General features: G+C 41.5%; 1 protein-coding gene across 1 annotated transcript; it reads right to left on the bottom strand.

The window, feature by feature from the left end:
• Window positions 1–11200: 11200 nt before the first annotated feature.
• Window positions 11201–21156, bottom strand: LOC104407143 (thrombospondin type-1 domain-containing protein 7B-like; the record flags this gene model as incomplete). Its single annotated transcript, XM_010016334.1, has 7 exons — window positions 11201–11880; window positions 13698–13785; window positions 17365–17557; window positions 19136–19218; window positions 20289–20384; window positions 20472–20645; window positions 20997–21156. Coding segments are annotated over 7 exons (876 nt in total), but the record flags the coding sequence as incomplete, so codon positions are not given.
• Window positions 21157–22367: the final 1211 nt, after the last annotated feature.

Here is a 22367-nt window from a genome sequence, read left to right as displayed (position 1 = left end):
CGCTGAGCTCTGCCTTCTTTCTAGTGACACCAATCATACCAGGGCTGTTTTTGCCGCATGCTCCTGAGGATACCCCTCTAAATACGCCTCCCCAAGGGACACAGGCTTCTCCACAGCTGCCTGGGGTGACCCCATATTGGCCTTCTTCTTCACTGCCCTCTCTGCACATTGCATCTCTGCATGCAAGCCCAAAGAGGCAGCTCTCACTTCTGCCCCAGCAGTGATTTTCACTCTGCAAAGTGGTGTCCTGTGTCCATGCAACAAGACAGACCGTGGTGCCAGGGCTTAACTTCTTCAAGGCCTTCGGAAGATCTGGGAAGCCAATTTAAAATAAATATCAAGCCATTCATCAGAGCACACAAACAAGCTCAGGCGCACAGGCACTGCGTGAAGTCCAGCCTGGCCTCGAGGCAGAGCAAAGCTGCTCCTAACTGCAACATCACCTTTAACAGCCTTGACAGATTGTAATAGGAAGTGTCTCTATTAAGTGTGGATATTTCCACACCATTTTTTTTGTACTCCTGACCAGTGCAGGGAATCGCCAGGAATCTTCGTTTGCTTTGCTGCATTCACACTGGGTTTATTGTAGTATATTTCTTTTTAATACTAAATGTACACTATTTTAGCTAACATTCACCTAGATCTTAATATATTAACTCTATCAGATATATTATTGCTTAATAATTTTATAGAGTTTAATTATTTACTAATGCAGAACAGTAAGAATACTGCCAATTCTTTCATTCCCATAATATAAAATATAGAACTGCCAGGCAAGCAAGGCGTTGGACAGTGAAGGCCAAGATGGCATGGTTGGGGCAGTCACATTTGCTACTGTGGGTGGCCAAGAAGCTTCCCTACATGACACAGGCAGGGACAGTATTTTATTTCAGTTGAGAAATATGTTAGTTAAAATACTCTTGGGCAGACATGTGCTGTTTGTTCTGTGTCATTACACAGCCCTTTTTGCTAAAGCAAGCAATAATTAATCTGTTTGTCCCCTTTGTATTTGTAGGTAGTGCAGATACAGTCATTTTTCTCTTCCTTAAAAATAACTACTTCCCACACAGAAAAGCAGTGAATGTGTTTGACTCAGTAAGGGCACTTGTATAGCACAGCCATCTTTCCATTGGTTCCCAAATGGAACAGAAACAAATGCAGTGTGAATTCATGCAATACGCTGGTCAAATACCTAGAGAGAAAAGAATAATAAATACAGCCTGCACCACACTGCACAGACCACCCCATTGCCTCATTACAGGCTGCAGCACCACTACAGTCATCTGTCTCTCTCCTGAAATAGCAGCACCATCTTCAGTCATTTAATGACTTTTATCACCACTTGGACTGGACCTGCATCTGGCTTTGGAAAAAACATAACCCAGAGAAGGGAGAACAACCAGAGTGAGTTAGTACATCTGGAAGGTGAGCAGCAAAATCCATCCATGAGCTAAAGAAGGGAGCAAACAGCTAAAAACCAATTTGCATTTCCCTTCTGATCCTGCAAACCCTTTAAAATATGCTCACAGTTACACGGGTAAAATATCCACACTGTAATTATTGACTAGGAAAGAGTTAGAGGAAAAAGGAATTAAAGAAACCTGTCAGTGAAGACCTGTATCTGATCTCAGCCTGTGCACAGCTCAGTGTGCAACTGGGGCTGTGCCGGTGCAGCCACTCACGCACTACTCAGGGCTGATGCTGCGCAATCAGTGCTCACACAAAAAGCATCAGTGCTTTGGCGCACAGCTCCTGGCTCGAGCCCTGCAGAGACTGAGGAGATGCAGCCAGCTGTGAAGCAGGTGGGAATAACCTGTGCTGTACTGGCGCCAGTGATTCTGCACCGTAGTTATGGATTAGCACCTTGGTTTTAGTCCATACCATGTTGCTGAGCATCCAGCTGAACTCATTTTGCTCCATTTTAACCTTGAAGGCAAAACCGTTCTTTCAAACATTAAAAATGTCATATATTTGGGAAGGCAAAAAACATGTAAGCTGTTGGGAGACCTTGTGAATGTGAATGCTGGTGCTCTGGTCAGAACTGTGAAATGCTGCCTTGTGTGCAATGTGGTTTGTCTGCTCACTCCCTGCATGGAGAGCACACAAAAGGAGTGGGAAAGTCCATGTCTCAATGACAGCTGTGGGTGAGAAGAGTGATCAAATGTTTTACAGGTTAGGGAAGGTAACACTTCCAGAACTGTCCTGCAAGTACAGGAATGAGAAAGGAATTGATTTAACCTCCCCCTAATTCTCCTTTCTAGTAATAGAGTGCCAGCTTGTTGCCTTGGTAGTAGTAGAAAAAAATCCCAGCCAGCCCCTTTGCTTTCTGGAAGGGGTAATTCGCAGGGGAACACATGCAACATGAGAGCTGAGCTCTCCTGCAAAGGGGAGAGCATGCAGGGGATGATCTCCAGCTCTGCCTGCCGCTGTCTCACCATCACTCCTCTCCCACCAGAAGCCACCCTTGCACAGATTGCCACAGAAAGGGGCTGAGGCATTCAGCACAGCTCTGCAAGGAACCCACAGATTCCTCCTCTGCTCCTCAGCAGATTTCCCCCTTCCCTGGTAAGGGTCAGTGGCTGCCAGCATTGCCGTGCCATGGCCTCTGGATCTCCCCAGGGCATTTTGTGCTCCTGAGTTCTCTCTTGTGATGTTCAGCCCTTGCTCCACTTGCATGGATGAGTGATATGTGGAGCTGCTGGCACAGGGAAGGTTTGATTCCTGATCCCTGGTCACATCAAAACATCCAAACTATTGGTCTCATGAAAGGCAACACATAACCCTCCCAAATTAACGCAGTTTTTTCACCTTATGCCTGCTAGAAGAGCCACACTGGGCCAGCGCCACTCCACTCAAGTGGCAGCAGAGGAGCAGAAACGAGCTCTGTATTTTGCAGCCAAGGTCTGCTTTCAGCTGGACAGCAAATGAACTCCTTAGGAAAGCAGGACATACTCTCTGCAGAAGAGATTTCACATCACTGTCTAGGTCCATTCCTGAAATTGATCATTTGATGAAGTAATATGGGAGTGGGGCCCCACATCCACAGCCAGACAATGCTGACATTTTGGTTCTTTACCAGCCATGCTGCAATAAATGGAGCTGTCAGGTCAGAGCACGCCATTTCATTTTCATTCAAGAACCTATTTAATATTCATCATGTTACAGGGGGACATTTTATGTCAGAAAAACCACAAGTGCTCTCCCAATGACTCAAGGGCAATAAAGAATAAATTGTCTTTAAACCTGTATAAGGGATGCTGAAGTCACAAACAAGGCATAAAATAATATGGAGGTAGAAAGTGCTTTTTCCTTATTAGGTTTATCAAAGTAAAACTAGACTGGCAAGCTTATTCTATCAAGCAAATGGATGTGGTAAAAAAAGGAAATGAAAATTCTGATCCATATTCATTGTTTCAGTGTCAGCAAGGGAGAAAAAAAATCCACTTTATTTTTTTCTTTAGAAAGCTGATCTGAAGTTTTACAGAAAAAAAGTAAGCAAAGCTGATAAGGAAACAAAAGAAAATCAAAGATAATTAATAGACACAAAGCAAGCAGCAGAAGAGGCCAGACAAAGTGTCTAATATTAAGCAAATTGCGAGACGCAAGACATGCTTGGCTGCACCAAACAGCAGCTCCAGGCACTGACAGCATCTTAATAGGGAGATTTCTTTTCCAAAGCTCCCAGCACTGGCCTGGGCAGCACTGCTGCTGTCACTGGCCTGCAGCTGATAGCTACCAACCCCTGCATTGGCAGCAGCGTTTATCTCCAGACACATAGCAGATTTTTCTTTTCTGTTTAAATTAGGTTCTAGCAAACTCCTGGCAGTACCTGAACAGTCACACCCATGGACCTGTTGCACCCGCAAAATAAAGCTGCACTTTTTCCCAGGTTAATAAGCCTTCGACAGCAGAAGTTTAAGGGAGAAGATTACATAGACTAAACTAGACTAGACTGGACTAGAGTAGACTGGGATGGGATAGGTTGGGATAGGATAGGATAGGATAGGGCAGAACAGGATAGTAGACCTCTAAGATAATAGAGTCTGATCATTAACACTGCCAAGTCCACCACTAAACCATGGCCCTAAGCAGCACATCGACACATCTTTTGAATTCCGCCAGGGATGGTGACTTCACCACATCCCTGGGTAGCCTGTTTGAATGCTTGACAACCCTTTCCACGAAGAAATTTTTCCTAATATCCAGTCTAAACCTCCCCTGGCACAACTTGAGGCGCTTCCTCTCATCCTATTGTTTGTTACTTGGGAGAAGAGACCAACCTCCTTTCAGGTAGTTGTAGAGAGCAATCAGGTCTCCTCCCTCAGCCTCTTTTTCTCTAAACAACCCCAGTTCCCTCAGACGCTCCTGGTAAGGCTTGTTCTCCAGACCCTTGGGACATGCTCCAGCACCTCAGTATCTTTCTTGTAGTGAGGGGCCCAAAGCTGAGCACAGTATTCAAGGCGCAACCTCACCAGTACAGAGGATAATCACTTCCATGGCCTAATGGCCATACTATTTTTGATACCAATCAGGATGCTTTTGGCCTTCTTGGCTGCCTGGGCACAGAAACTGGCTCATGTTCAGATGGCTGTTGACCAGCACCTCCAGGTCCTTTCTGTCCAACAGCTTTCCAGCCACTCTTCTCCAAGCCTGTAGCATTGCACAGGATTGTTGTGACCCAAGTGCAGGACCTGGCACTGAGCCTTGTTGAACCTCATACAACTGGCCTTGGCCTATTGATCCAGCCTGTCCAGATCCCTCTGTAGAGCCTTCCTACCCTCAAGCAGATCAACACTCCCATCAAAACAGTCTTAATGCTGGGATGTGTCTGTGTATTTTACATTTCTTCAGCCTTGACAAATGAACACATTTTTCTCTGTAGGATGAACAACAGGATGAAAAATTCTCAAGTCAGTCCTGCATGCTGCAGCTGGGACTTGGGAGGGACCTGCTCCTACATCCAGAGCCGCATTATCCATGCTCTGGGATGCAACACTCCTCATTGCATTCTGAATTTCACAGCATTTAGTGCCTTCCCCCGCACCCCAACATCCACTTCCTAGCTTCCCATGATCTGGTGAGACAGGCAGCTTTCTGGTTTTTAGTAAATGCGGAGGGGATCCGGCAGATGCACCTCAGACAGCAGCTCTTCATTTCTAAATCATGCTCTGCCCGTACATCAAAAATACTACACAACTTCACAAATTGAAGAGGGTTGGGTTTTTTTGGTCATGGTGGTTTTAGGGAATGTTTTTTGGTCAACAATGATTCATGTTGCATGTAGAGGAATGACAAAGAGAATTTGATCCCTTCCGCCTTTCCACAGCCCACTGAGTGCAATGAACAGATTTGTATTACTTTACCTTGCACCTGCCTTTGGTCTCATGGACTCATCAGCACAGATTTTTGTGGACAAAGCTTGATGAGATTGGGAAATTATGCCAGCCCCATACTCCTGCAGAAAACACAGAATTATTGGAGACCAGTCTATGTAAATATACTCTTTCCTCTGAAGAGGACAGTGGTTTTAATGACAAATAGACTGAAATCTTGCTTGGCATGAAGCAAATAAAATAGTAAATATTTCAAGTTACTGCTCTCCAGTAATAGAGACGGCATTTAAAAATAATTGCTGTGGATCTGCCATATCATACAACAGAACCGAGGACAAGGCAACTGTGATGTGACACATCTGCATTACAGCTATCATCTCAATTCAGTTTTTAACAGGCTCAATCAGCTCACTGCATTCAGTATATGAGGTGATATTTTCCACCAGCCTCTACTGGAGAAGAAGTAGCAATCTCCTGATGCTTCCAAGCAATGAGAAACCTGCCAGAATGTCATCACTGCCACCACAGAGTACAGCTGTCAGTCATGGGGTAGAGCTTATACAGGCGTATGTCTCTGATGCTCCTCTCCTGAGCCTATCATTCACAGTCTCTTGCATTAGAAACCAGAGCTACACTGCGATTGAGATATAACCCCCCATTTTCTCCGCTCCAGGATTGTCAGACACTAGAAGATGAAGTGTTTTGTCCAGTTAAAAAAGTAGTGTAGGGCCATTAGAGAAAACAACAGATAACTGTAAGTTGCTCTGGTATGACCTGTCTCTGCTGTGAGGTTTCCTGGCAGTCCCTCAGCATGTCTGTCAGTGGGAGAGATGGCTCAGACATACTGTCTGAGTTTCAGCAAATGCCCTTCTTACACCTCTCAAAGCAAACAGTTCACTGGTGCTTCAGCTGGGCTACAATCTCCAGAAGTTCTACATTGTGTATGTTGGAAGAACAAACCCTTCTGTCATAGAGAGATCTCTTACCGAAAGTCCTGCTTTGGATTGCTTATCTGAGGACAAAGCTTTTGTTTCATCAGAGGAAAAGACTTAAAACGTCCACTACAAATAGGAAAAAAACTGATATCGCCTGTGACCGTGGATTTTCAGCATTGTTTTTTCTCAAAGCAAGGAAGATGATGGATTAAATCCCTGTTGCACCTTATCACTGAAACAATCCTGGATTTCCATCCTCAGGCAGGCTCCAACTATACCACTTTAATAAATTCGGATACAATTGTGCACACAAGCCAAGACGCTTAACCTTTCTGCTGCAGAAAAGCAGCCACAGACCACAGTTCTCATGGTATGCTTGCACCTTTCACTGGTCTGACCCATCAATTGACGGGATGTTCTTCTCTAATCCAATCACTGAACTAAATTGACTAGCAATGTAGAAATGTAGACGGTAAAACCAGATTGTGTAGATAAATCACTTGATTTGCCACATTAAGTGTTTCAGGATTGATGAATTCATATTTGTAAAGGACATTGAAGGTAGGAAAACATCAAGGAAGCAACAGGTAATAACCGCCAAATGATCTTCTCATGTCTAAGTGAAATCAATTCGTATCATTTACTGACTTTGGATCAGATAATCCCTCCTTTGCCATCTCCACATACAGTTTTGATTGATGCTACAGCAGTGTCAGATGAGTGACACCAACTACAGTAATTTCTGCTAACCCTGAGTTTCAGAACATTGTTACCAAAGGCTAGTTGCAATGAAGAGAGGAAATGTCACATTGCTCCGTGGCCTAATCCTACTGCTGCACAGTGCTGTGATTATTGGCCAATAGCAGCAGCCTAGAAACACCATTTCTGGGCTGCATTCATGTGCTCAGATACTTTTGCAAGAAAAGGTACTCGAAGCTACATGGGGTAGAAGCCAGACTGCATCCAAAAAAGAAACCTGCCATCTTCTTCATCTGTAAAATTAATGCTTGGTGCTCCACTTCATCCATGTACTGTTGAAAGATTCTTCACTGTTATTATGTTTGAAGACAGTTTTTTTCCAAATGTCATATTGGCATGTAACAACCACAATATTCGTAACATGCAGGTGAACTTTCATAAAGCAGAGGAGAAAGTTAATATTCTTCCTTATCAGAGGAAATTGAATCTGATTTTTCATTCCATCAAAACATCTCTTCATAGACAGGATAAATCCCATAAATTGCTTTAACCCATGTATCCACCTAGAGTCCATTCTACATGCTATTGTAACAAAGCATGTAATCAAAGTAAATAAGCATAATTACCAACAGATGCAAATATGGGGTTTCTGGATTCTTCTCTCAGACATTTCATATGTGATAATTTTACCATATGTTTACATTTAAATTAAGAATAAACTATATTTGATTGGAGGACAAGGTTATACATTAAAGATTCATGCAGAAAGCCATGATTACCGTTATAAGTATTCATTTAAATCTAGTCTTTTCTCCCCAAATGTAAATGTAACCAAATCACAAAGCGTGGCCAAATAATAACGCATTTCAAGGGACAGTGGGGTCCTGTGCTATCAGACTTCACAGCAAGACTCTCCTTTCATTTTGTTCTACCAGGTAGAAACATGAAATTACTCTGCACGATTCCATTTATTTAATGGTAGTTCAGGTGAATTCCTCAGGTTTTTACACTCCTGTTTCTAGTCCTAGTTATCCTGAGGGGTCAGACAGACTTCTTTAAGGCAACCTCAGAGCTGTGCAACTTCCTCAACCAGTAACAATCCCTTAACACATCACATCCCCATCCATGCAGCTGCACCAGGCAAGGGTGACTGCCTCAACCTAGAGAGATTCCTTTCTCTGCAGATGCAGCAAGACCAGGAGGAATTACATGCAACTTCCTTTATCTTCCATGTTTGACAGAAACAGAAGGCATGACCCACTGCGAGCGTTACAAGTCAGGTCATGTCACATCACAACAGCTTAACAGCATGGCCAGTGGCACAAGTCATGTCAGCAGATAAATGACAGTAACAGAGTCACCTGTCAGGTCGTGGCTCCAAGAATCCAGTAACACATGCATATTGATGGTGCTTAATAGTATGAGCACAGATACATCTTCATAAAGATAACATAAATCAAGCTCCTGTCCAGGACAGGCACATGTCACAGCTGCAAGATGTGGAAGTTAATTCATTTAAATTACATTTTAAACCAGACAGAACCATAATCTGTCCTGAGGCACATTAATACATTAAGGTATCGTGGTCCATCTTTCAAAAGATCCTGAGTTAGATAATTTTCTTTCTGCATTACTACCTCCCAATTGAAAACAAACCCCAAAATTATATTTAAACTACATTTTGCCTTCCATTAATAAATGCAAATTAAGTTATGTATTTCAAAAAAACATAATCAGAGGGCTGGAGCACCTCTCCTATGAAGACAGTCTGAGAGAGTTGGGGTTGTTCAGCCTGGAGAGGTGAAAGTTCCAGGGAGACCTCAGAGAAGCCTTCCAATACCTAAAGGGGCCAACAAGAAATCTGGAGAGGGACTTTTTACAACAGCCGGTAGGAATAGGATAATGGAAAATGGCTTTAAACAGAGGGAGGGGAGATTTGGATTAGATATAAGGAAGAAGTTCTTTATTGTGAATGTGGTGAGGCACTGGCACAGGCTGCCCAGAGAAGCTGTGGCTGCCCCATCCCTGGGAGTGTTCAAGGCCAGGTTGGATGGGGCTTTGAGCAACCTGGTCTACTGGAGGGTGTCCCTGCCCATGGCAGAGGGGTTGGAACTAGATGAGCTTTAAGGTCCCTTCCAACCCAAACCATTCTATGATTCTATCGTAAATCTTTCAGGAAATCATCCATGCCATGTTAGCAGCAAATAGTAATTTCATACTTACCAGGACTAATTGAAAATAGAAGTACTCAAATGATTTTTTTTTTCCCCAAAGATAATATCTTCTTCATTTCCTGATGAAACTGGCCATGAATGTAAGTGCACTTAAGCAAAGAAACTACAAAATTAGGCTCTTTTTCTACACACGAATACAAGCACAAGCTAAGCAGCGGCTGTCTCAAGCAGCAGCCTCATGAGCCTTCCCTTCGTTTTATTTTATTTTATTTTACAAAGCCGAACAGGTTTACTCATTCGATAAAGGACATCACTGAAGTGCAAGAGCTCTGTAGCAGACGTCCCTTAGCCCTGTGCAACACCACCCTGCAAAGCCAGCAGCTCCACAAGCAGTGCCCAGCCCCAGCATGAAATACAGCCAGTCCCTCTGGAGACCCCCGTGGTGCTTTGGCCAGAAGGTGCTATAGCACGAGCTGGGACATAGACTGCATGAAGACTGCCAAACTGAAGCACAACCCCACATCCACCTGCTCACCACACTTTGCGGTGTTGTACTTGGAGCTCCTTGCCTCCCCCAAGCAGTTAACCACACAACCCATACCTCCTGTGCTGGACATCATGGATTTGGGCTGTAATTTACCTTGATGCTGAGGGCAATGACCACATGTTGCAGCAGCCATTTTTTGTTATTATTACACCAACTTTCCCATTCCAATGCCATTTGAACAACATACTTAATTGAGTGTATGCCTTCATTATCCAGAGTACCATTCTGCTCACATTGCACACTGCAGACAAAATATATTATGATATGGCAGTACTCTTCCTAATAGCACTAGATTATTACTCCCCATGTAACTCTTACACTATACATATTACTCAAATGTTCAGTACAGATCACTGTTAAAAATTTATTTAGTCCCCCGATGTTACTGGGCAACACCAGATCTTCCTTCTTACTATAAATAGTTATAGCTCTAAGGTAGAAAGTAGGGTCAGCAGAACATCTTCAAGGCCATAATTAAATAAGATGATTTTCGTTTGCAATTCCATTCATCTTTTTTTTTTTAATGCGAGAAGAGGAATATGCATTCCCGACCTTGCTTTGATGACACAATATCATCTGCCATGAACGAAATGCTGGATGGGTGGATCCTGACCTGGGAAGGGAAATCTATCTACAACTCCATCATTTTTTCAATGAAACTGTAATAATCAAATCACTTTACAAAGCTGTGAATGGCAACATAAAAGGACGGGCATTGCCTTCTACCCTAGTCATGTCTTCTATTGTGATGATCCACTCAAGCAACTGCAGATTGAGATGGACCGAATAGGTGCTACGCTGGTAACAGTTCTTTTTTTTCTATTCTCTTCTCTCTGATTATTGAAATAAGCAGCACCACCGAGCTAAAAATAAGACCAAGCATTCTCCAGATCTGCAATTATTCTCTTGACTTGTACTTGTCTACAATGTTTCTTTCACTAATCACTACAGCACAAAATATGCCAGAATTGTTTGAAATCCAAGTCTAATCTCAGACACAGTAAAAGACTGAGTGTTGTTTACACACATTTAATTCAACATACCAGAAGCAATTTTCTCACTCTTTAGCACTTTATTTGCTTATAAATACAAGTCAATACCACAAGATGGCACTTTCTTACTTGCAACACACACTACTATAAACACTTACCCTCTTCAAATGTTCCCAGATGTTTAAGACAGGTAACTTCTCAGTGGTTATGAAACATTTAAAAAAGCAAGACCTTCTACAAACTGTATTTGTGTTTGATGTATATTAAATGAGGTCAGGTAATTAAATTCAAAAAAAGAATTTATAAATATTTCAGATAAGAAAATTTAAATATAAAAGCAGAGTTTGTATTAATTAAACTGAATAGCAATTTAAACTGGCCATAATGTATCTATATGGTTTAATTTAATTTAAAATACTTTTTAAACAATCAAATCCTCTAGCCATTCATCAAACACCTATCTACTCAACTCTTTAAAAAATATTCTTGGTTAAGAAACCACCTATGCTTTTTTCACAACAATCCTTATTCTGTTCTGTAGGTGGAAATGAAGCTAAATCATATTCCAGACTAGAAAACAGGATAAGAAGGAAGAAACTTTAAAAAATCTGGTAACTTCAGACACTTCAACTCATTCTTCCTTGTGTTTCTCAAAATATGTGATCCAGTTCTAAAGTCTTTAAACGAAATGTAAACACTAGAAAACTCATTGTTGAAATATGTGAAGAATAAAGAACCCTGCACTAATATAGTGCATAATGATGCTGTGTCAAACTTGTCATTTACAGTAAATGTCACATTTTCCTCAGGATTGTCATGCCTTTTTTTTTTGTTGTACTAATTCCTTTTGATGTCTGTAGATGCTCCTCTTTTTTTATTTCCATTGCTCAACAGGAAGAGATGTATGTTCTGGTCTCTTCAGAAAAGTTTCACAAGATCCAAGTCTTTGACTCCATTATTTTTAATAAAGAGGTGGCAAAATTCTAAGCTTGCAATACTTCTGTTCTGCCCAGTATATTACACATCAGGAGATTCCTCAAAAAACTGAGAAGTCAGAGAGTTCCAAAAAAGAAAGCAGTTAAGGCAGTTGATGTCTACATTTGGATTTCTTTTTTATGTTACATATCAATGTCTCCATCATAAGCTAAGGTTAGAGGCTTCTGCTGCGGAGGAGTGCTTTGATGCTGCTTTGTTTTTTTGCTGCAAGAAAAATATTTCAGGAGACAAAATTATAAACTGTAATAAGCTCAGAAACATCATTAAAACCCAAACTTTATCAAAAAATCAACTTCCCATGCTGGTTATTGCATCTTGCAGTACAGTAACTACTTCCAAAAAAGCCACATGGATCTGCTTTTGTGCTATTACGTGTGTAGTATGAACACACAGCCTGCTGAAAACAGGCAGCCAACTGTGCTCTTCATCTGGAGAGGAAATAAAGCATATTTGTTTCCCATGTCTTCTCAGAGCTGACAAAACAAGGAACACCTCACAGAAAAATTGAAACATGAACTGTCTAGGAGTGGGATATTCTCATTTTTCTTTGTCATGGTATTGGAGCAACAATAATTATTATTGAGAAATACACTTCCTCACCAGCCTTCAAGTGATGGAGAACTACGTAATGTAATTTAAAAAATCCTCTGTGTGCTCCACTGTGAAACCACAGAGAAATGGTAGCTACATGGCTTGGAAAATAAGGAAGTTGCAACTCCTAAGTAGAATTCAAACACTGTTATTTAAGCTTTTAACTGAAGAAAGAGACTGAGAGAAGGACCAAGAGAGTGAGAGAGAATAAATAGATACTGGATTAAAGAGGGCAGTAGTGCTGACAGGCCACGGTTGTGACACTTTGTTTGCCTGCCCTGATCTGACAGGGGTTGCGACAGCTTACACCATTAATGTTAGTAAAGCCCAGACCAGCTCCATGGTCTTCAGGGACAGCTATTGGCACTGCAGGACACATGGATGCTAGCCACCACTCCCTTCTTATCCTCCAAGATGCATCAATGGCAGTGCCTTTCCAAATACTGAAACCATATAGCACAACACTAGCTCTGTCAAGCCAGGTCTACCACCACTGCCCAGGGTGATGGCTGCTTTAAAGGAGGGCAGACATCTCCCCCGCCAGTAAAGCCAACCACTTTATGTACTGATGCACTGATGTAGAGCAGAGCTTTGATACATCCAGTACCCTATCTCTAACAGTGGCTGGTAACAGCAGCTTTAGACACAGGACATGTTTCCACCTGATGTATTCACTGCAAAAACCTATTTAGGGATTTCCTGAGCTAGAGCGTACATCCAGAAAACCACAATTAACACCAAGAGACCCAATCTCCCGTGAACTGTTACGCCGTCTTTGAATCCATTTATCTTCCTGGCATGCACAGTCCCCAGCAGCAGTAAGCTCAAAAGGTAATAATTCACTGCGTGAAAAATAAAATCTTTTGTTTATTTTAAATGATCATTTCATCAGATGCCTCCTACTTCTTATATTGTGGGAAATAAAAATTCCCTAGCACCCTTTTCTACTCCATTCATGATTTCATAGATCTCTATTGTATTCCCACGTCAAACATAATTTTCCAACTGAATGCCCCTATTCTATTTAGTCCTTCCTTGAGCGGAAGCCAGCTCCTCGATCCAATCGGCCTCCTTGCCTTTTTTCAGTTTTACTTTATCTATTTTATTTTATTTTTTAAGAATACAATAAAAAGCCCTTTCTAATCCCAGCAGAAGTCTGAATAAATATAAGGCTCTACTGATAACCAAAAAGAATTCCTCGTCTACATGGCCACCATGCTTCTTCACAATTACATCTGTTAACATTACAATTTCGAGAGTTTTAAATTACTCTGAGATAGGGGCCAAATGAAGACAGTTAAATAATCCAAGGCTTTCATAAAGCCTTGAGGATTAAGTCTCTGCAACACAGAATGTTGTGATATATTTTGGATTGTTTAAATTAAAGCAAACTAGTTTTTATTTATGGACAAAATACAGGCCACACTCACCACATCAGGTAGGATGTAAAAATCAGGAAAACTATGATGAGGAACCCACCAGCTGATACTCCATATACCCACATCTTCAGTTTACCATCTGTTGGAAGATGAGGAAAAATGACAGAGGGAGAAAAAGGGAGAATAAAAAACTTTATTCTAAAATAAACAGATTCTTAGGAGCCTAAGTGAACAGCACACAAGCAAAACTAGTAGCATCATGGACGGGAAACAAGCAAGGACTGGCTGGGAATAATCCATAAACCCCACGTTTTTGATAAGAAAAAAAAAAAGATTCCTGTAAAAATCAATTGTTTTAAAGACAAAATCTTAACTTGGGTAACGAGTATAGATTTTCCTCAATGAAAACGGAAAATGAACTCTTTGCCTCAGTTTTCCAAAGCAGCATTATTTTATAATCTCTCCTCTGGCTGAGATCCTGCAGTTCATTACAGGCAATCTGGGCTTTTGGTGCAGCACAAGAAATAGAACCCTGTGGAAAGGAGCAGGGGCATGAGATAATCGCAGTACATTGCTCAGGAGCTTCAGTGGCTGTTCTGGCAAAGGCAGATCAATGTTGAGCTGACCCAGACAGAAAGGCAGGGACACCTGATAGGTTTATCCTAATGAAAAGAGGAATGAGAAAGGATGGGATTGTTCTCTGTAAATACTTGGGGGTCAGTTGGGGTAAAAACACCAGCAAGCACAAGTGAACTAGCTACTTCAAGCTGAAAAATGCTTGGGTAACAAATAGGAATAAATTCAGCTTAGAAAAAAAACAAGAATATGCTTTGTATTGGTAAGAGGGATAAAGTTGTGCAAGAATTCTCTAGTCAGGCCAGAGAAGCAAGAGACATAATTGGCTTTAAGACAAAATAATGCTCTCGAAAGGACTGTTTGGACTGCAATGACAGTGGGATCGCTCTGTGACCCTTGCAGGAACATCTCCACATGCACGTGAATTTGAGTGTGTTGAAACATTTCCTTCTGATAGAAAGTCTCAAAACGGTATTTGGACATGTCCTTAATTACAAGCTTTGCATTAATACTAATAAATTTTATAAGATCAGTATTTCTGCTTCTTGCTCCATTCTGGCTGTACGGCTTTCCTTGCGGGGAGAAGCAATGGTATTTTTTCCATGCAGCAGTAATCTGAGCTGATTCACATCAACAGAGCTGTTAATACATACTGGAGGCAGGAATACGAACCTGCGTTGTGCCCACAGACATGGTTTGACAGAGGCCATTTCAAATTCAGTCATGTGAGTGGGGAGTTACTTCATGGACAATCACTGAGCCTGTTTTACATCTGATGTTTGAATGATGATTTTTTTCAAAGGGAAACATATTTAATCAGATCCCATTCTCTCTCTTTTTTCTTTCCGGCTTTGTGGAAACGCTGAGTATCTCTCACAGATTTTCTCTTCTCCTCAAAACACTTACAGCTTATTCCCCATGCCAGAAGAGCTCCGTTCGTTGGGTCTGGGGTAGTTTTGTTGTGTTTTTTTTTCTTAAGTCTGACTATGCAATTTGCCACCTCTCAACTGGAGATGGCCGAGAAACATTTAGCAGTCCTGTGAAGGAACTGTCACAGCCACAAATAGGCATCCCACCATGCCTGCTATGAAGGCAGCTATAGTCTCCATCCCCAACATAAAAGCATTGGACCATGCCATCCTCCAATTTAAACAATCCTATTTAAATTGCCTCTCAAGTTGAAAAAAGTTTCTGTATCTGAACTCTGGCCTTCCAGAGTGTGGTAAAGAAAGGAAAAACGCAGCCTGATTCAAAATCACTTCTGTGCACTCCAGCAGAGCATTTGAAAGACCAAAACCAGCAGCCTTATTAAATCATAATAAAATTTGTGTTCCAAACTGTAAACAGGAAGGGAAATCAGAAATGCACTGGAGAAAGGCATGTATATTTTTACTGACAGATATAAGTCCTTAGACGTACACGAATATCAAGGACTATGGTACTGGAGGGCAATAAAAGCCATCCATGCAGGGAGCATTCACCATAGGCCTGCTAACAAGAGTGTAACTGGTAAGTAACAGCAGTTTCCTGGCTCAGCTAGCAGTAATTATTGCAAACCCCCAGACTAGTAAGCCTGAGAGCCCATTTAAGGGAATTACATATTTTGTCAAGAAGTTAGACAAAGGGGAGTGATTTGAAGAGCACCAGCCTTGATACAGACTGAAGAGTTACCTGCATGATGCCATGGGGTTGGTGATACACTTAGCACATACGGAGCATGGTTATTCCTTCCCCGTATATTGCTTCTATAACATTTCTGCCCTAAAATTAAATAATGCCATGTTCTGTAAAAGCTCCTTAGTCCCTTTTTCTGTCTTGCAGTCCCTGGGGGAGAACTGGCTCACAGATGCTGCACTGAGGTCAAGCCCACCAAAAGCTTTCAGAGCTGCAACCTCAAATGCTGATTTAAAAAGAGGATTGCAGCATCCACCTACACCTCTCTCCCTTTTTCTAACCCTGTAAAGGTACCAGCTGAAGAGGTGACACCTAAGTAAGACAGCCTACAGCGGGCCACAGAAGCTGACAAAAAGGCAATTAACCCCAAATCTGTTACTCAAACTGCTGGTGAACTGCATGGGCTTCAGGATGATGGGCTTGATCGAAATCCAGCCAACTTGAAAAGGCTTTGGGCCAAGCTCTATGAGCTTGAAGACTGTCAATGCAAAGGTTAATTACTCTATGCAAATCAAATATGCAAATGTAACATTCAAAGTGCGATCACATATATCAGATAGAATTATGGCTCCCTGAATCCTGTAACAGAACTGTTCGTTACATGTTTTCTGAAGTCTTGTGTTCATTACAAACTAATAGGAAACAAATGCAATGTCAGGTAACAGAAGAGGGGGAAGACTGTACTGCCAGTGTTTATGAATATGGGGAGAACTAATGCGTTTCAGTAAAACTCAATGTGCCTGACACCTTCATCCTCAATCTAAAGTCCTGTTTGCATTCTAGAAATGTATTTTGAATAAATCAATTTTGAAAAAAAACCCCCTCAAAACGGTAATCAGCTATTACAGCTACAGCACAAGTCCTGTGGACCAGTGTGGGCACATTTGGAACATGGTCCCAACTGGGAAGCATTTTATGATGTGGAAATCAGAGATCCACCTGTGATGCACTCCTTGGGCACAGCAGCTTGCCTGCTTCTTGTGTTCAGTTTTTTTGGTTTTTTTTAATGTCTTAACTTCAACACTTCAAACTCTACAATTTCTATCCTGTTTTTTTCACACACTTTGGAAATATGGCAAGAAGCAACCAATGTTTTCTGTAATGAAATCTTAAGTACTCTGCTCTGAATCTTCTAAAGTGCTAGTGATCAATATCTTCCCTGGTCCAAACGTATTACTTCTAGAAACATCATCAGATAAAAGTTCTAAGCATCCCCCCAAATCACACATGAGAATACTTTTGCAAAATATTTTTTCTTCATTCTGTCTTTGCTATCTTTCAACACAAGAGATTGTGATTACTCTGTATAGGCACAAACGAATGAAAGACAGCATGTGAATTAGAAACTGGGAGGTTGCTCTGCAGTTCCCAGACACAATCTCTGATGTTATGATCTACAAAGCTTGTACCTTTCCTCTATAGAAACGTTGTAAAGACAATTTATTCCATTCATATTTAAGTTTCTCACCTGGATTAAAAGGTTGAATAGACCATCCTTTGAAAATGTCATGCATTTTTGAGTTGACAGGTTTATTTTTTCCAGCAATGGTCTTAACATCAGCTTTCTTATCTTCTAAACCTGGTACCTTCATGCAGTAATCCAGGAAACCATTTGATCTCATTATTTCTGTATATCCTCGCTCACAACCGCAGACTCCTCTCTAGGCAATAAAACAGAATTCAGTATTAAACCAAATAATATCGTCTCACAGAACAGTGCAAATTGTAGGCATACCATGAATAAAAATGCAAGGTATATCCTGCACATGCAATTTAACCACCAAACCAAACAAGCCAGGAACTAGTGTTTGTAAACCCTTCAGTTCAAAACCCAAAAATATATTTGGGGAATTGGTTGAAAAAGAGTTGGTAATTACAGAGAAGCCCAACATACAAAAATTTTCATCCTAGCAGGCTTAACAGGCATCTGTGGCTTGATTCAAAATCCTCAGTAAAAAATTTCCCACTAACCCTGCTGGGCATTAGAAGAGATGAACAAAAACCAATCCCACTTCAGACCCAAACCATACTAGTGTATTTCCACTCCATTATCTAACAGGGCTATCTGAAATGAAGCTTGCTTTCTTATGGCCAAATATCCACTGCCCTGGGTCAGCCTAAGCAGTTTCCTCAAGAGATTTCTTAGAAGTCTGTGGTTTGCTAAATAGATAATTAATTTTCTGGACTTCTACTTTTAAATAGCTTTTTTAGACCTTTTTTCCTTTGTTTTGTTAATGTTCTTATAATTACAGTGCCTGTCTGAGAGTCTGATACCCTCAGTTATGATCCAAACAGGTGACTGATTTACAACCTCTGTGATAAGAAGTTAACTTTTAACATCAGTTTTGTTGCCATTATGTCCCCCGTTTGTTGAAAGACATGATCCCGAGCTTTTTTGGTGAAATGGTGAAGTCTGAAGAGTTTTTACAGCCAATAAATTCATGCTTGCTTATTATTTTTACGTTCCTGTAGGCTCCGAGCACTCCCATGACCACCCTCTCAGCCACATTCAGTTGCCCATGAGGTAGTTTCAATCGTAATTTCTGAGCTGAATCTGAGAGCTGTGGAGGCTATTTTCAAAACATAAATAGCTAAATCCCAGCTGCCCCTGGCTACTTTAAGTGTTCTGGGTTTATACTCCATCACAGTACTGACACGTATAAGGCATTTTGGGAAGTTTTTACTCTGGACTTCAGTACTGCAGGAAGAGAAATTCACAATCTCTTGTCTTGTGTTTGCTCAGAGTAAAAGAATTGGCAGTGGATCCACAATTCAGCAAGTGTTGCAGATGTTCAACTTTTCAGCAAAAATGTCACTTCCAGGTTCTGCTTTAGAAGATAGTATGGAGATTGTGGGATCATGATGCTCCCTACACTCATGAAGGCTTTCTGTGTCCACGGAGGAGCAGGAGAGGACATACTCTTTTATCTCCTTTTCTACAGAAGTTTTAAACAGTCCATTTTCTACAGGACTGTTCAATAGCATTCAATGAAAATTAAACCAAGAGGTTCCAAAGCCCCTCCACAGAAACAAAGCAAACTCGTAATACCACATAAATACTCCATCACTTGTTTATGCAGATAAACAGGTTTCCTTTCAGACTGAAATTCCCACAACTTCCTCGAGGTGGTACCATGGACACACTAAAATATTTTCTAGGTCCTGGAATGCATACATTGGCTAATTGAATAGATTTTGCAGTGTTAATTTCTCAACCATATTCTGCAGGGAGCAGTTACCTGTGTGCAGTAGGAGAATGGTTTTGTGCATGCTGGGCTGCAGTACCGAACTTCTGCAGGTTTTGTCTGAAGAGCACACCCTCCTATAAAAGAAAATACGGAGTGACTTCAAGGGCATGCTTTAAAATGTTTTTGACTTGGATCACAGTAGCTTGCTTACTTTATATAGTTAAATACTAGGCTATTGAGCACATTAGCATAATATCTGTAGGCATTGCATTAATTAATTTGCCTTAACAAGGCAGGGAATTATTATCATACCCATCTTGTTAATGGAGAACAGAGATATACAGATATAAGCAATTTGCCACAGGCCACATATGAAGTTGGGTACAGAATTGGGAATTAGATGCAGATCTTCTGTGTCCTCATTAATGTCTTATCTGCATAAGAAGACATAATCCACATAACGCCTTTGCCCATCCTCACTTGGGGAAGTCTGTGCTTCTATAGGAATAAAAACATGCTAATGAGTTCTTAACTGCTCAGCAACCTTTGCACATAAAACTTTTGTTATTATCTTAACTAGTCATTATAAATAGAACTAGGTAAGAACATCTGCATTTTCACTTCTACTCTGTCTTCGTTCACCCTGTGCATATTGAGAGAGAACCTACAGATGCGCAAGCTCTACTGTCTTTGTCAGTCTCTCACGGAGCTTCAAAGTGCTGACCATGAGTTTCCCTTTTCATCCTGTGCAGGCAGAATTTGTAGGTCATGGCAGCAGTAGGCATCTCACAGTTTGAGTGATTTGAGATTCCTGTGTGTTGAATAGAAGAAGAGGCATAGAAGCTGGGCTCCCTGCCATGTGGTGCATTCTCTTCTGTTCTCCACTGTCACAGGAAGGCTGCACTAACGGCTGCACAAGCCAGCCCAGGCAGCCCTTTTAGTATATATGTACTCGTTTCTTCCCACGACCAACCCAACAGTAGGGGTAACTGACCCAAACACTCTCATGTAACATGTGTGGCGTTGACCTGTCAGCAAAGCTGGTGAGATCCCATCTGCCTTTCCTACATGCAAATCTGAACTGAAAGTCTGGAGGCGTTAGGAAGGACGTCCAACTTCCCTCTGAGCAGCTGATGTGTGCAGGAAGAAGAACCTGGATGGACACTTTTCATTCATAATCGTGCATGACAATTTGTTGATGTACCTGTGACATTTATTCCATCTGAGCGCTGACACCACACTGTGCGTACATTGTCGCGCCATAGGCTGGTTTTCCACAGGTAGTCATAACACTTCCCTCCTGCAATATTAATACCAGTTAGTCTTTATCTTGCAATAAAACCAGAATAAACTCTAGTGAGAGGAAGCAGCACTGTGGCCATGTTACCTGAGCAAGGCCGTGTTTCCATTGCTTGTCCAGAGCAGCCCTCCTGGTTCTCAGGAGACTGAATAATAAATGCCCTGGATCGAGCCTGGTGTCCTGTTGTCTCAAAGCTCCTGCCATTGATGCAGGTGAGCTCGCAGGAGCTCCATTCTGACCACTCTGTCAGGTGGCAGTCACCTGCACATTGAAAAAATAAATCACAGGTTTTCAAAAGGACTCAGCTTTAAAGGATAAAGAGAATCCAAGCACACAACAGCTTTAATAGTAAAATACCCACAGTTTATCGCTTACTGGCATGCAATATTCAGATTTGCTCTTTACAGGGAATCTCATTTTCTCAAAAAACAAAGGCTTTTTCAGGTGATCTAGAAACAGCAGGCTGAACATTTACCTGATCAGCATTTACCTGATTTACCTTAAGTACAAATTCTTACCACTGGGGCTAACACTACTCAGAGCTATGGAAGCATCTCCATATCAAGACAGCTATAAAGGCAGAAATGCACGATGGCTTTCCAGAGACTTTACCTGGGCAAGGCAAAGAGCATGGTAACTGCAGCACACTCTCCTTCAATGGCAGTTCTCCACATAAAGCATTTTCTACTGGTTTGGATGTAGCAGAAACAGATGCATCATGCACTACACATGTAAGGTTGCGGACTTGTAATCCATCTCCACACTGTCCACCCTATGAAATGAGAGAAGGGAACAGAGACACCCATCGCTGATGTTAGCAGATTACAGAAGAAACCCAGTTGATTCTACATAAAAAGACTTCAAAGATGCAAATTTGGTCTTTGGACAACAATAGTATCCCCAGTTATGGGAAGACAGATGGATATCTCCTCTGTACACATCTCTACAGAAGCTCAGAGGCAAGAGCAGAGCCACACAGAAAAGTGTGTTTTAAACAAAGCTGGAGAAGAGGTGGGTACCATAAAAGATTAATACGCACCCTTGGGGACAGATATTTATGCCTTTTACTAGAGATAGTGAATTTACTGATTCTTAATTAATGCCCAATTACATGAACACAGAAATTTTTGGCTTCTCTGAAGAGGCCAGGAGAGGAGCCTGCCCATAAGGAATGGACATTTCCACTCACCTCCTTTGATGATTCAACCCAATAGGAGCACTCACATGGTTTAAACCCTGCAACAGCAAAAATCCTCCAGCACACTTAATTAGACTGGAAGGGCTATTGCTCACTAGGTTGTTTGTGTAATTTATTAAAGGGAGCTGTTGGTTCTGGAGTATACACAGATCAACAACTGATACCAAATACTCTACTGAAACATCACCCAAAGTGAGCCATCACCTGTTAGTACCCCCATTTGAACAAGCAATAGGAGGCTCCATCTGAGCCATTCTACGCTTGTCAGCCCCATTCTGAAATACTTAATAACACTCCAAACTACTTGCTGAAGAAGACATCCTTTACTGGAAAATCAATATTGTTTGGCTAAAGTGATGATCAAGGGCTGAGGATACTGTAAGAGCTGAAGCAATAAGGCTATTTCTAGATGCTGGAATTGTTTCATTCTCATCTGAAAAATGGAGCTGCAATGACGTCTGAGGTGCACACCTTAAACCTGTGCAATGCTTTATGAAATGTGCACCTGAGCTTTGTGGAAATGGCACTTAACAAAATTCAGTAAATAAAACTCAAGAGGAAGGATGAAACATTGCTTTTATACAACCAAGGCAAGTGCTCCTTCGGATCACTTGGCAGTGGATTCTTTTAAAATAATGGACTTCATCTGCAGAACAGAATGGCTCCTGCCGAGTGCATTCATGCGGCAGCAGGTTTGCTAGCAGGAATCTCAAGAATGACTTTCCTGCACACACCTGGCTGTGTTTTAATTCTTCCCATCTGTCGTGGTTCAAGCCCAGCCGGCA

Source organism: Nestor notabilis, unplaced genomic scaffold, assembly GCF_000696875.1.
Source record: "Nestor notabilis isolate BGI_N333 unplaced genomic scaffold, ASM69687v1 scaffold9056, whole genome shotgun sequence".
NCBI lineage: Eukaryota > Metazoa > Chordata > Aves > Psittaciformes > Psittacidae > Nestor > Nestor notabilis.
The sequence above is the reverse complement of the archived record's forward strand: the minus strand, read 5'-3'. Positions and strand labels throughout refer to the sequence as shown.